Source organism: Quercus robur, chromosome 1 (genome assembly GCF_932294415.1).
Source record: "Quercus robur chromosome 1, dhQueRobu3.1, whole genome shotgun sequence".
Classification (NCBI taxonomy): Eukaryota; Viridiplantae; Streptophyta; class Magnoliopsida; order Fagales; family Fagaceae; genus Quercus; species Quercus robur.
In genome coordinates, this window is record NC_065534.1 from 13,034,774 (window position 1) to 13,051,294 (window position 16,521).

Sequence of the window (16,521 nt, forward strand, 5' to 3'; positions counted from 1 at the left end):
AAAATTTTGTCAGAATCACCAATGTGGACTGTAAAATATTGGGTTTGTGTAGGTGACCGCCCACCCAAAATGTTAAGAGCTAAAGTGGGTCATGTTATAGAAGGTTTTCATATATTAAAAAAATACAGTGAATTGGGTTATTTAATTTGCTCTTTTGGTAAAATAATTGAAGATCTGGCTCTGAATTTATAAAGGAAAACAATCACCAACCACTTTCGTGTACCCCACCACAGGTACATCACTCACCCGTGTCCTTTATATGAAGTGACATCAAAATTTTCCCACTCCATTCTGTCTATTGCTTCCACTTGAGTATTCTTCTCTCTCTCTCTTTAGCTCTCTGATATATTTTTCTCCATGGAGTTAGGAAGTATATTACAGTTCCTTGAGAACAAGTCCATTTTAATCACTGGTGCTACTGGCTTTCTAGCAAAGAGTACACCCCTAACTCTCTCTCTCTCTCTCTCTCTCTGAGTGTGTTAGTGTAACGATGATTTTAGTGATAAATTTGCTTGTATGGATGCAGTTCTTGTGGAGAAGGTACTGAGGGTTCAACCAGACTTGAAGAAGCTCTATCTTCTTCTAAGGGCTAAGGATACTAAGTCAGCCACACATCGGTTAAATAATGAGGTATATACATGGTTATATATATGGTATATAGCTTCCATTAAGTACAAGAGAGAAGTACATATTTCGAACATTCCTTGCCATTTCTTGTATTTTCTGCTTCAAGTGTGGCAGGAATGGACATATATATTATAAGCAACTTAATTATATATATTATAAGCAACTTAATTATCTTTTTTAAGCAACATTTGCATACTAATATTTAAAGATCTTACAACTATTACTCCATTCTCTTTCACTATTTGGCAATTTTATATTAATGGCTAGCTATACTAATATTGACTAGTGATCACAATATTGTTGCATTTTTTTTTTTTTTTTAAATAGATCATAGGGAAGGACTTGTTCAGAGTGCTAAAGGAAAAGTTGGGTACAAATCTAAATTCCTTTGTCTCTGAAAAAATAACTGTGGTGCCTGGGGACATCTCTCTTGAAGACCTGGGCTTGAAGGATTCCATTTTGAGGGAAGAGATACTGAACCAAGTTGATGTCATTGTTAATTTAGCTGCCACTACCAACTTTGATGAAAGGTAATCAGTGAGTACCAAGTTAATTACTACTCCATGGTTTAGCTACTTAACTGAAATACTAATATATACATTTTTTTTTTTAATGTCACCCAGATATGATGTTGCATTGGGGCTCAATACATTTGGAGCTAAGTATGTTTTGAACTTCGCAAAAAAATGTGTTAATCTAAAGGTGCTTATCCATGTATCCACAGGTTAGTGAAGTACCTTTCCACTTTTACTATTACTACTATTATTTTTTATTGGGGGGAACAAAACTAAGATATATAATTTGTTTATCAAGTGTTGCGTCTTAGATTTTCTTTTGGAATATCATAGTGATAATGTCAAATTCTTCAATTTTGACTTTTGTTAAAGTCAAATTAGCATTAACATTCCCTAAAAATCAATTTTTAGTTATACTAGTAGAACCTGCTTATTTACTAGTAGTGTTTCTTCAGCCTATGTATCAGGAGAAAGAGGAGGACTAATTCTGGAGAGCCCATATCGCATGAGTGAAACACTTAATGGGACCTTTGGATTAGACATCGAAACAGAGAAAAGACTGGCTGAGGAAAAAGTGAATGACTTACGAGCCGAGGGAGCTACAGAAGAAGAAATTACGTTGGCCATGAAGGATTTTGGTCTTGAAAGGTTTGTCATCTAACTATAATATTCCCTAAAATCTTAAATGTTTATTCAACCAATTTGGTGCTATCTATGCCTGCATTGAATTTAATTTATTTTAGGTATTATCCTTGTGATTCAACCATGTCTCATATAGCTAGGGGTACATATGAAACTAAAGTAATTAAGTTTGAAAATATTATTTTCTTTTAACACTGAACTGGGATTACGCAAACATTTAAAAAAAAAATTGGGATAAGAATAAGATAGCTATGAACAAGACTATAAGTTATTTAGTGACACAATTTGTCATCAATAAGATTTGTGATTAGGTGCAATAGCTATCAAGAGTTGAGATTGACAGTTGAAAAAGTAACTTTCAGTATCGATCATTCAATAAAAAAGAATGAAAAAAAAAAAAATGCTAAAGTTGAAAATAAAAGATGGTAAAAATGTTTGTGTGTGGGAGGGGTGAATTGCACCAGCAGTAGTATCCTTATACCGGGTGGGTATTGCATCCGATTCAAATCCCTCCGTTAGGTATGAGTGATTGGCAATAAAAATGATGTTAATAGTGATTTCATGCAAAAGTAACTACCTACAAATTATAATTTGTCATTCTAATAAGTTGTGAAAAAAAAAAAATTGTGTTTGTTTGTTGGTCAACAACCAATCATAGGATGCCATGTCTACTCAGGGACTTAGTGTTTGCATGTTTGCTTAGATGATTTTTTTATTTTGCTTTTAGGGTTTTATTAACGTACTAGTATTTGTGTGTTTGTTAGATGATTTTTTATTTTGTTTTTAGGGTTTTATTAACGTGTATTTTTAGAATATACAGTAGTAAATTATTTTAAGAATTTTTTTTTATTATAAAAAGTGATTAATTTTCCAGACAGCTTTTTTAATTTTGATAAAATCCATTAACCGGCCGGACCCTTAATTTTTAATACTTTCAGTTTGTTGTGTACTGAAGTTGTTGGAACAAATAAATCCCAATAGAAGTATATTTCCCTATATAAATTTCTCTTTTGAGAGGTAAAATTAGGTCCATATGTACAAGGGGTACAGGTTCATATGAATAGTTAAGACTCCTGATTTATAGGTCACCAATCTAGACAAAATTTACTGGCTTCAACTTACTGATTGTGTCCTAAAATGAAACAAAGCGAAAGCAACTAATAACGAAGTAATTAAGAACTTATTGGGACCATCTTTCACACATTTAAACCCTGAACTGACTCTCCCACCAAACACAAACTACCCCGCTAGCATCAAATTATATTTGTAAAAAATGATGATTTTTCCTCATTCCTAGTCTCTGTAGCAGAGTCGTACTAAGGCAAAAAGGCAACCGTTAGGTTTGGCTTTCAATAAATCACGACAAAGAATTAATTAAAACTTTAGGAGGTTAGTTGAAATTGATTTGATGGTCATCATAAATATCCTGGCACCTGCAAAATAACGAGAACAATATTTTAAGATCAGACCAAAACATTTCGAGTGTCCTTTTCTAATGGCAGCAAACATTTGAAGTCGTTTAATATTATATCTCAACAAAAAAAAAAAAAAAAAAGTCGTTTTATATTTTCCCATAAAAAAATAACGTTTATATTTTTTTGTTTAATATTTTGACATGTATCTTAGAAATGCATACATATCCAACCCATCCAGCAAGTGCAAGGCGGCCGGATAAAGAATTTTATTAGATCGAATAAATGGTGCAAAATATAATACTATATGTCAAGGTTTAGCCTATGTTTGTTTTTTGTTTCTCTTTTCAATAAAAGCCTTATTTCCCATTTAAAAAAAAAATATGTTAAGATTTGTGAGATGAGATATCCAATATTCATTTATTCATTCATAAACATGTCATGTTCGTTGAGGATATGGTGCATTTATGATTCAAGTGTTATTGCGGGTCTCGATGTGCCTCACGCAACTGCTACAATGAATTATTAATTATTATGACACAACATTAAGTTCCTACTTAAATGACTTTATATCATTAATTATTATTGTTTGGACCAGATTTCTCAAATTTCATTGAACATATGGGTTACTTGGCACACATGCCCATAAAAAACTGTTAGGAATAGACAAATTCCAAACAGTCGATTCGTACAATATTTAGAGGCAGGTCAATTCCAAATCTAAACATCACTGTAGCAGGTCAAGTAGGGCCAATTAGCCATATTAAATGGGTTATAATTTAAAACAAAAAAACAAAACCTAGTTTCAAAAAAAAAAAAAAAAACCTTTACACTAATTCTGAATATTTTATAATAGAAAATATAAACTTTGAACCAGTTTGTACTTTTCAATTTTATCGTCTCAAACAGTCAAACCCTTATGCCAATATAAATATATATATATATATATATATTTATATAAATAATTAAACCCATGCCCTTATCATTGATATTTTAACAATGGTAATTTTTGTGATTTAAAGATATTTAATTGTCATGGATACTGGGCATTTTTCATATATATATATATATATATTTGTTTATTAATATTTATTTTTTTTATTGTTGTTAAAATGTTGCATGCTTAACACTTTACATATTATTTAATTATTTAAACAACTGAAAAAAAAAAAAAAATCATTAGATTGACCCGAATATGAGCATGGTCAAGTGTGAGTTTAAGAAAAATAAAAATCCATTTAAATCCAGATAGAAAAGGGTACCAGCTGTAGCTACATAGATTAATAGTATATTGTAATTAACTGAAAAAACAAATAAAAAATAAACCTTGCTAGGTCTGTTTTTTGTTTTGTTTTTGTTTTTGAATACCGATTGCTGTGTATTGGTCTTAGGTAGAAGCATTGAATATGATTTTATGAGGTCCATGTGATACCTTTACACTTTGGTATTAGGCTGTCACACTTTTGCCCTCTTGTCATGTTACTTTAATACGAAGCAACATTTTCAATGAGCGTGTATATATAGTTGACACTCGCACAGTAGCAACTACTTAATTAATTATCACCGACTAAAACTCAAAAAGCATTTTCAAGGATTTTTCATTTGCGGCACAATAAATAAAGTGGGGTACGACACTGTTTTAAAGACCCTAAATATTGTTTTCCTTGTCGTGTTGGATTTGACTGAGTGGTTTTGGTGCCCTTTTATTGGAACATTTATGATCTACCTAATTGCTTGGCACCATCCATCAGTCTTTATCTCGTACGTGCTCATAATAATTATAGGAATATCAATCCCTTTGAATGTTGCTGCAATAGATGGCTAAACTTCAGATTCATCCCCAAAAAAAAAAAAAAAAAAAAAAATCCAAACTTCAGTAATACAAAAGTTACTGTTAGGTAAAATAAATTTACAGTGTGATGATATGATGAATGTCAACAAATCGGTTTGAGTTGAGTTTGACCTAAACTGATCATGTTGGGTGGGGAAGAGCAAAACCTGCTGGGTTTGTTCTATGACATCGATCTTCAAATTTTAGCCAAATGCTTGTGAGGCTAATATATATATATATATATATCATTATTTATTTTATTTTTAGGCAAAGTAAAGCAAAAGTACTGCTACACTTAGATGTTTTCCATAAATTGGGATTGTTACTATATTTCTGACTTTTTTTATTCTTATAAATTGATGTTCTTGTGATTTCGAATTGACTTGAAACCCAAATTATTCTTTCTTGGAGTTAAATTAATGAATTAAAAAAAAATTATTTCTAACAAATAATGCATTCAACTATGGGCAATGAATTCTAATAGTCTTACCTACCTTTGTCCAAATATTTTATCAGGGCAAGGATGTACGGATGGCCAAATACTTATGTATTCACAAAAGCAATGGGAGAGATGCTTATAGGGCATCTAAAAGAAAATGAATCTGTGGTTATCTTACGTCCTACCATTGTTACCAGTACTTTCAAAGAACCTTTCCCCGGTTGGGTTGAAGGGATAAGGTGAGAACACAAAATCTTTCTTAATTACATTTGTGCAATGGCAATTAACCCTTGTTCTGAATTATAATTTATTATCATTTTATTTTCCTATAGCATTAATTTCTTGTTTGGTTATGGAGAAAATGAGAGAAAGTATAGTTTGAATTATATTGCAATTTTAATTTGTAATTACATTTTGATGTTACAGGACTATTGACAGTCTAGCAGTTGGCTATGGTAAGGGAAAACTTACTGTCTTTCTTGGTGATCTTAAGGCAGCCCTTGATTTGGTGAGTTGATTAAGTCAATCATAACTCATTAATTATTATTTATTTACATATTATAATTTCTTAAGCATTAAAGATAAAGTGGAGACATGCTTTGAATTGGGAACTCAAAATCATTTGACATGATACATAATAAATTATTAATTTTAATTGTTCAAAAAACTCAAATGGCTAAGAAGCTATGAATTTAATCATTGACCATAATAATTTTAAACATGAGGTTGAATGGGTATAGAGTTTGACCTCAAGATCAGCTTTGATACCATATCTCATTTAATAATTAAGTTAAAAATCTCACATGTTTAGCATAGGGAAGTCAATATTGCACATAAGAAATATACCGTATTGGGCAATAGACCGGTATTAGTACTCCTCTAAAATGTATAGAGTTCGAACTCAAGATTAGCTTTGATACCATATCTCATTTAATAATTAAGTTAAAAATCTCACATATTTAACATAAGGAAGTCAATATTGTACTGGTATCGCCCGTACATAAAAAATATATTGTACTGGGCATTAAATCGGTCTTAGTACTCCTCTAAAATGTATAGGAAAAAATACCGGGTTATACTAGTTTGTAGCGGTTGTACTGGGCATATTTCGGGTATTTTGACCGGTTTGCCGTTCGGCCGGTACAATAAAAAAAAATTAAAAAATGTTAAATTTGTGATTTTTTTAATAAAAAATATGTTATTTAATCTAATATATTAGTTAATGTACTTAAGCTAATATTTAGGCTTATAAAATGTGGATTTAAAAATTTATGTTAATAAATACTATAAAAATGAATAAATTCATACTAACATAAATAAATACAAATAAACACACACACACACATATATAGGCAATCCCTAAATGATACACCGGTATCAACTAGTACCAAAACATTTTTGTTTCTTTGGCCAAATTGAAATGACATCTGATATGAAATTGATTCCCTTGGTTTAATTACTTTGGGTGAATGTGTGACCAAGAGTGTTAAGAATATTATAATTAGATGAATTTTTTCTAAAAGTTTAAATTGTTAGAAAAATGTGATGAATTTGATCATTTAGTTTATTATTAAATGAAATGTAAATAAAAATGCAGATACCCGCAGACTTTGTGGTGAATTCTATAATAGTGGCAATGGTAGCTCATGCAAATCAACCTTCTGATGTGATTTACCAAGTGGGTTCTTCAGCAAGCAATCCTATGAGAAACGTGGATCTTCAAGACTACGGCTATCGTTACTTCTCCCAAACACCATGGATTAATAAGGATGGAAAACCTGTCAAGGTTACCAAGGCTTTGGTATTAGGCGACATGGCCAGCTTCGAAAGATACATGGCCCTTCGTTATTTGCTTCTACTGAAGGTTTGTTCTTAGTTTGGCCAATACATTTATATGATATGCATGCTTCGTGAATAAAAATGAGTGATCATAGGTGTATTACTAACTTTTCCATTATTTTTTGGGTACAAATTAGTGTGATAATCAATGGTGCTGCCGAGTATGATATATGTGATACTCACCGATTTGAATCCATCTAGGACAAAGTTATAATACACACATTACATTTAACAATTATTAGTGGGTATAAATAAAAAAAATAACTAAATTTATAACATTTAAACTCTAGTAAATTAAATTTAATTGTTTATAGAGAAACTTTTGTTAAAAAAAAAAAAAATTGCATGAGGAATAAATTTTATCACTTTTGAAATGTAATGCTATTATATTTTGTATTTTTTTTTAATCTTTGATTTTTCCTTGTTATTTACTTTTTTTTTCTTATTATATGTATGTTCTTTTGAACCCCTAAAAGATATTGATAGAATAAAAAAGAATATATATATATATATATATTTGTTTTTTTTTTTCTATTTTCGTACTGAAGTTTGACACATAAAAAGACAATAGTCAATTAATTATGCTATAAAATATATCAAGAAAACAAATTCAACAGCGAATCGAACAAAGGCAAAATATAATAATAATAAAAAACAAGAAGTTTGTAATTGTAATAGTCCAATCATTTTTCAATAAAATAGCTGGGTGTGACCAAGAGGGGTGCATGTTATCTATCATCGATTGCCATGTCAAATGTTCTTGCTTCATTTTCCTTTGTCAACCATAGCATTATGGTATTTCTCTCAGCACCATGCATCTTCTGAACTCAAAATGCCCTCAGTTCCTTCTGCTAGCTATATATTATCTTTATTTCAATTGATTTTTTCTTCTTCTTGTTTTACAGGGACTAGAAGTGGTGAATGTAGCGCTTTGCAAGTATTTTCAGGGCACGTATATCAATCTCAGAAGAAAGATCAACTTTGTGATGCGGTTGGTGGAACTGTACAAGCCTTACTTGTTTTTCGGGGGCATGTATGTGTATGCTTTTACTTTGGTTCTTGTATTTGCTAAGTTAACCATTTTTTTCCTTCAATATATATATTAATATAAGCCTACTTTTGCATATAGCTTTGATGACATGAACACAGAGAGGCTGCGAATGGCATTAAGAGAAAGTAGTGCAGAGGCAGATTTGTTTTGCTTCGATCCAAAATGCATCAAATGGGACGAGTACTTTCTGAATGTCCATTTACCTGGTATCGTAAAATATGTTTTTAAGTGATATCCACAAGTGGATTATAGTATTGTGTTTTCAGAGTTTGTACTACTTTTAAAAACATGTGTGTTCCTCTAGAGTAACTTATATAGAAATATCTGTTCAACGCAGTCTATTATTGCTGCAAATTTATTTGAGAACTTAGGCAAGTGTATTAATTATGATATGTTCTAGTGTTGTACTAAGGGATGTGATGGATTTCTGTTACCAATATATGATAATGAATTAAATATATATATATATATATATAAAATAACAAGAACTTCATTGTTCTTGCTTTCATTATGGGGAAAAAAAAAAATTATGATATTCATTCTTTTTGCTGTCATTATGAAAATCTGGGATCTGCAGCTTGTTTGGGAGGAAATATGGGCTTGCTTGGAATCTTTGGATATATCGAGTTTGTTTGGAATGTGATGAAGCTTATTTGACTTTTTAGCTTCTTTTTTGTATTATTCATAGATCTTATTGCACTTTTTGATACTATTTATAAGTCTCATTGTACTATTCAGCTAGCATTTAACTTTTTTTTTTTTAATATTTTTTAATTTTTTAACATTTTCAACAAAATTTTTCAATTTCAACTAAATAAATTGTTCCCAAACGGATCCATCATCTCGGAAAACTGTATTCTGAGACTTGTTTACAAGAAAGTAAACAAGCCTTGCTTCTGATCTTTTTTTTTCTCCACATAGTACCCACCCCCTTCCTTCTCTTTTTCTCTCTCCTCTTTACTTTCTATTGTGGTCTTCTCTGGCACATTCGAGATGGTTAGCCCTGTTAGGCTCGAGATTTTATTTGAGAGTCTTAAGCCCAAAGCTTAACATTTATCCAAAGAAGAGTAATGGTTACCAGTGTACCTTTTTTTTTATTACAAAGGAAACCTACCTTGAAATCAAAGGAAGTATGGATAATGAATGAAAGTTTGATATGTATCCAACTATAAAAGGATAAAACAATATATTATGTACAATGATAAAAGTAAAAGTGAATAGGACAATGAATATCCATAGATAGAATAAAACATAACAATAGACTTTCAGCAATAAGATAAAACCGAAACAAAAACAGTCTCACCAGTAGGTGTAGTTCATTACAAAAGCAGTAAAAGTTCAGTAAGTGGCATATCTCAATAGTACAAAAAAACTACTAATTCAGTGGTAGTAAAACTATGAAAGTAAATAAGGCTTTTCATATTAATTTTTTCATTAGAGGGAGAAATTATGAGTGTAGTGGGGATCGAGGGATAGAGTGTAACCAACTATGTATAACAGTAAATTGACCAAGTTCCCTTGTTAACCACTAGTTTTGCAAAGTATGGGTCTCCTTGATAAAGTTCCTTTTAGTGAAGTGAGGATGGAAGATGGTGAAGATGTGGGAGAAGATTTTTTGAGATGTTATTGACTCTGGGTGGTGAGTGATAATAGTAAGGACTTATTTCTTGGTTCAGAATGGAAATTGATTTGTGTGTGTGTGTGTGTGGAAGTAAGGTTGTTGTTTTAGTGCATCTAAAATTGAAACTCATATAGGTTTGGCCAAACCTGACATATTAGTGTAGCCATGAAATCATGCAACGGAGAAATTATTAGGTCCACTAGGAGAACTGCTGACGAGGTCCTTCTTGACCTCCCAATCAATAAAATGCTTTTATTTATGTAAATGTGATATCACTTGATAATTTTTTTTATTTTTTTATTTTTATTCCTTGTGCTGATTAAGAAGTTCACTCACACATTTGCATAAATGACATTATCTCATTGGTTGGTAGGACCACATCAATAGTCCTCAAGCTAGCCAACCAACGGCATATACTATATATTAGGCTTTTAGAGCATCTCTAATAGATTAGCTAAATCTATTTTTTGGAGAGCAAACCCCAAAAATCAGCTCTAATAGATTCTCCAAATGCAAAACTTTTCCAAATATTTTTTGAAGTTGCTACACTGGTTCTCTTGATATAGAAAACATTGTAGCAACTCCATAGACTTATTTTATCTTAAAAAATTACCCACCCATATTAAATTACTATTCTTTCTCTCTCATTAAAACTCTTTTCCTTCTCTCCATTGTGCTCTTGGTTTCTCTTTAGAATACATCAACGTAGCTCTCTCTCTTTAGAAACTCTTCTCTCACAAAATCAACCCATCGCTGTTGCTGTCTTCACAAAATGATTCCCTCTCACAAAATGACTTGCACCATGGCTTTCAATCGAAGTTGGCTCAGCCACCTATGACGAAGAATGAAGTTTTGAAAACATTGGCTCAACCTTGAATATTGGTACCCAAAATTTTGATTTCATAGGGTTTTTGTCATGTTTGAATTTATTAGTTTATTGTACGAGTTGATGATTTGGTGGTTTTGAATGATTTGCTATTGTTCTTCACCAGTATCTAGGTTTAGGTTTTGGGTTTTTGGGTCTTTTCTCTCTGTCTCTCTTTCACTCTATTTCTTAATCTTATCTCTATTTTTCTATTTAATTAATCTTATTACAGTCAATAAACTAATCCGCTTCCCCTAATACGTGAATATTGCGTGGTTTTTTAAGTATCAGTATGTGAATAATTCACACATGTTGCAATAATTGTGTGTTTTTTTGCTGGCGGCAACTTGGGAAATTTGTTTCTAAATGACTTAGATTCTAATGATGATTTTGAGATAATTACGCTTCTTTCATTGGAAGAAGAATGATTAGAAAGAGAGAGGGCGTCAACTTCACATCGTGGTTCTATTCGAAGCCATAGGTTCATCCAACGTGATCATGAGCAAGCCTCCAAAGACTTTTTCAAGACTATTTTGCAGAATCACCGGTATATCCTCCTAATGTATTTCGGAGGAGGTTTCGAATGAATCATTCTCTTTTTCTACATATTAAATCTAATCTAGAAGAGAAAGATGAATATTTTGTTCAAAAAAGAAATGTTGCCGGAGTGCTTGGTTTGTCTTTCCTTCAGAAGATGACTGCCGTACTAAGGATGCTTACATATGAAGTAGCGGTAGATTTTATAGATGAATATGTGAGAATTGGAGAAAGCACTACAACAAAGAGTCTCAAAAAATTTGTTGAAGCCATAGTCAATATTTATTCTACAGAATACTTGAGGTCACCAAATAGCAATGACATTGCTTGGTTGCTAAGAGTTGGTGAAAGATGTGGATTTCCAGGGATACTAGGGAGCATTGACTGCATGCACTAGAAATGGAAGAATTGCCCATCGGGGTGGAAAGTTAAGTATACTGGTCATAGTTGTGAGCCAAAAATTATTTTGGAAGCAATAGTATCGTATGATCTTTGGATATGGCATGCATTTTTTGGGTTACCTGGATCTCATAATGACATCAACGTGCTAGACCATTCTTTTATATTTACCAAGCTCGTTTAAGGCCGTGCACCTTCAGTGAATTACTCAATCAATGGTCATGATTGTACAATGGGATACTATCTTGCTGATGGTATATATCCTCCATGGTCCACTTTTGTAAAGACAATCCCAACTCCACAAGGTAGAAAGAGAAGTCTTTTTGCTACAACTTAGGAGTCAACAAGGAAGGATGTAGAGCGTGCATTTGAAGTGCTTCAAGCACGATTTGTAATTTTTCGTGGGCCTATACGTCTTTGGAGAACAGAGGCTCTTGATTACATTATAAAGGCATGCATAATATTGCATAACATGAAAATTGAAGATGAACGTGATGCCAGTGGAGCAGAAGACTTTGATTAGGAACAAGTGCTTGAAAGCGTCCATACAACAATGTCCCACGAGCCTACAGAAGAATTTAGTCAATTTACGGCGTTCATTGCAGCCCATGAAAAAATTAGAAATAGAGAAACTCATTCTGAACTCCAATCGGATCTCGTTGAGCACTTGTGGCAACAATATAGTGAGTTGTAGGATCATCTAATTTTAAGTTTTATGCTAGCATTAATTTTTATGTCTTTAGTCTTTATTGTAATTTGAAATTTCTCTTCATTTATGTTAGTCTTGTATAAGTAAAATTCGATGTAATTTGAAATTTATCAAATCTGTGTTAATCTTGAAATTTATCAAGTCTTTTTGAAAAATATGACTATATAGAAATATTACCATTTGAAAAAATATGACCCTTAAAAAAAAGGCTACTGAGAAAATATAATTGTTGGAAAATTTAAAAATGTTATCGTTGGGAAATTTAAAAATATAGCTGTTAGGAATTTGAAAAATATAGTTGTTGGGAATGAATAAAGAAAGATTAAAAAAAAATTAAAGAAAGAATGAAGAAATAATATTTAAATGAGATGGAGAAAGGATACAGAATCTGTTGGAAAATGTATTTCAAAAAGTAGGTATGTAAAAGACAAATGTCATTGTTCACCCTTCAAACACTACAAAATTTTAGATAAGCTGTTGGAGATGCTCTTAAGGCTCTCTCTCTCTCTTGCCTACTTTCTTTCTCATTCAAGAATTTGAGACATCTCTCTCTCTCTCTCTCTCTCTCTCTCTCTCATTGTTTTTCTTTTTGTCAAAGTAAAATCAGATAAATTTAATTACAACAACAAATCTAAAATCAGAATAGAAACAACAGATTAAGAACAGGGAAAAAGACAAATTTAATTAGAACAACAAATCTAAAATCAAAACAAAAATAACAGATCAAGAACATGAAAGCCTATCTAAGCTCCATTGTAACAACAAAGTGAATCAGAACAAGAAAAGAAGGAAGAAAAACAGAGAGAGACAAAAGCCGATTTGACCCGACTAGGTTTGCATGCACTTGGTGGTGAGGAGGAGGAGGACCAATGGTGGTGAGTGGATGATCTCCGCGGGCCTTCGCAGCGACGACCTCTCTCTCTCTCGGCGATTTCTATGGGATGATTTCTCTGATCTTTTTTCTCTCTCTGAAACAAAAAAGGAAAGGGGTGGAGAAAAAACAGAAAAGTGTGGTAGAATTGTTTTTTAATGATACTAATTATGTTAAGTTTTTTTTTTTTTTTTAAGGAAATTAATTATAATTTAATGAATAATAAGAAATAAAAGGAATTGGTCTAATCCGTGTGGTGTGTGGTGGACTTTTTTTAATGAAAAATATGGTAAGTTTTTTTTTTTTTTTTTTTTTTTTTTTTTTTTTTTTATAATTTTCTAAACAGTTAATTATAAGTTAATGAATAATAGGAAATAAAATGATTGGTTTGAACATTTGAGAATAATGCTAGAGATACAAACATTTAAAAAGAAAATTATAAACTGCTAATGTGGTGTTAATGGTAGGCCTAGATGAAAACCAATAAAAAGTTGGTCAAATCAACAGTTTGTAAAAATGTTGTAATTTAGTTTGTGGCTATAACATTACTCATAAAAATAAAAATCTCTTAAAAAATATTACCATTTGAGAAATATGGTTAATGAAAAATTTGAAGAAATTATTATTATTTAAATATTTTTGTTAAAAATTTAAATGATATAGTTGTTAAGAATGAATAGAGGAAGAATAAATGAAGATTAAAAAAAGAATAAAAAATGAATGAAGAAATAGTATTCAAATGAAATGGAGAAAGGATAGAGAATCTGTTGGAATATGTATTTGAAAAAGTAAGTAGGTAAATGTCACTGTTCACTATCCAAATAGTACAAAAATTTAAAGAAACTGCTGGAGACCCTCTTAATTAAGGTTTAGATTGATGAATTTATTTATTTATTTATTTTTTTTCTGTGGATTAGATTTCCGCTTGGTTTGTAGGTTTTGTTTTTAGGGTTTGGTAATTTTTTTTATTTTTTATTTTTTTATTTGGGTTTTGGGGGGTTTCAGGTTTTAAGTGAATGACGGTTGGTTGTTGAATTAATATAAGCATTTTATGTTATGTTTCCTTTGTTTGTGTATGTATCTCCCTACTTTACTGTACCGTGTTTAAGATTTGTGTTCAAAACAAACAAACCATGAATGCTTGTGTTGTGTGAATGAATGAAAATTATGTGTGCATGTGCTCTTGTGATAAAATCTGTACATAGGTGATAAAGAGGGACTTGTAACTGTATCTGTATGTATGTTTTTGCTGCTTCCATATTATTATTATTGTTGTGTGTGTGGATGTGGAATACAAAATTTATTTAACCCCTCTCTCTTTTGGGCTTCGAAGTTAGGAATCAAGGCAGATGTGGAGTATGAGGACTATGAGATCGTAAAGTTTCCATACTTCTACGAAGTCTTGACTAATGCTCCATCTGAACCAGTGAAGCTACCTACCGCTACCATCGACTAAAGTGACTTTGGCTTCCCCGCAAACTTTCATGTTACAATTTGCGATGAACCAAAATGGACCCTTGCCACGGAGGTATGTACTGCTGTGCTACTATATTGTGAGTAGCACAATACAGTTGTATAACATTTTGGGTTTGGGTAAAGCTCTGGGGTTTGATTAGGTGTACTTCCCAGTTCGAGTCCCACCAGTTGCAACACCTTGTGGCCAGTGGCAGGCTCCCACTGCGAGCGGGGATTAGTTGAGGTGTGTGAAAGCTGACCCGGACACCTCGTGACTCACGTGGAAGGCAATTGCTTAAGGCCTTCAAGTGGAAGGGAGGCCCCAAAATTTTAGAAATGAAGCAGTAGTAGGGGAAAAAATTTGGTTTCAAATGAATCTAAAAATTCCAGAACATCCTTTTAACCAAAAAACAAATTTTTTGTTATACCCAGTTAAATATTGGTAGCACAAAAAAAAATTTTGGTCTAAATAAAATCAATTTTCCCAAAAATAACATCATCGTCCTCTAGATAAACCAAAATTCAACAAGATAAACTACAAATCTAGTCTAAGAAATTAACCACAAAACAATCAACAATCAAAACAAATAAAAAACCTCAAATCCCTAAAATTTTTACTGTCTTTTTCTCATTTTTTTTCTCTCAACTCTTGCTCTCTACCCTCTCATTCTTTCTCTCCACTGTTGCTGGGCCTGGCTGCTTGGCTCAAGCTTCCTTTCCTCCGATCTAATCGAAATCATTCGATTGCCTGGCTGCTGGCTCAAGCTTCCTTTCCTCCACCGTCACTGACTGCCCTTTTTTTTTTTCACTGCTGCCGTCAGTACCGTGTTGCGTTTTGATTTTGGCTGGGTATAGTGGGTAACGGGTTTTGACTTTTGAGCTTTAGGTATAACTCTATAACTAATAAGGCTTACGCTTGCTTAGTTGCTTTCCATTCTACTTTGGATTTTTTAAGAGGGCTGGGCCCTGCGTTTTGTGTGTGTGTGTGTGTGTGTGTGTGTGTGTGTGTGTGTGTGTGTGTGACTCTATAACTAATAAGGCTTACGCTTGCTTAGTTGCTTTCCATTCTACTTTGGATTTTTTAAGAGGGCTGGGCCCTGTGTTTTGTGTGTGTGTGTGTGTGTGTGGTTGTAGTTGTAAATGTAATAGGATTTGTTTTAAGTTTTTTTGTGGGTGGGTTTTGGCAGGTTCTTGGCTGGGCTGGGCTTGTTTTTGTTATGGTTGTGACTTTTTTTTTTTTTTTTTTTTTTTTAATTTTAATCTTGTGTTTTTATATATATATTTTAGTGAACGGTAATCTAATGAATAAATCTTTATTTATGCAGGTTGAGATTGCTAAAATCTTATTATTATTCAGTGAAACTACAATAATACTTTTTATATAAATCATGTTCTATTTTTCATTTACTCTATACTTGAAAGTTATTTTTTATTTTAGTCTTTATAAATATATTGTTTGATTAGAAATGTCTACTAGAAAATATGCATTTGGATATGAAAAAATTAAAAAAAAAAATTGCTAAAAAAATATTAAACAAATATTAATTTAATTAATACATAAGTATAAAAAATGCCCCAAAATTTTTTTTTTTTGAGAGTCAAAACAGAGTAATATTATTATGATGCTGGAAAATCAAAAATAACAACATGACTAATGTCTGTTGGAACATGCTCCATCCAGACTAATAAAGGAAAAGAAACAATTGCT

General features: G+C 31.8%; 1 protein-coding gene across 1 annotated transcript; it reads left to right on the forward strand.

Moving 5' to 3' along the window:
* Positions 1-271: 271 nt before the first annotated feature.
* On the forward strand, positions 272-8,767 carry LOC126721936 (fatty acyl-CoA reductase 3). The gene is made up of 10 exons (XM_050425033.1): positions 272-436; positions 527-630; positions 955-1,157; positions 1,251-1,351; positions 1,598-1,790; positions 5,544-5,705; positions 5,893-5,974; positions 7,064-7,330; positions 8,211-8,338; positions 8,435-8,767. The coding sequence occupies exons 1-10, from the start codon at positions 358-360 to the stop codon at positions 8,586-8,588; spliced, it is 1,473 nt and encodes a 490-aa protein (XP_050280990.1). The 5' UTR covers positions 272-357; the 3' UTR covers positions 8,589-8,767.
* The last annotated feature ends 7,754 nt before the right edge of the window (positions 8,768-16,521 follow it).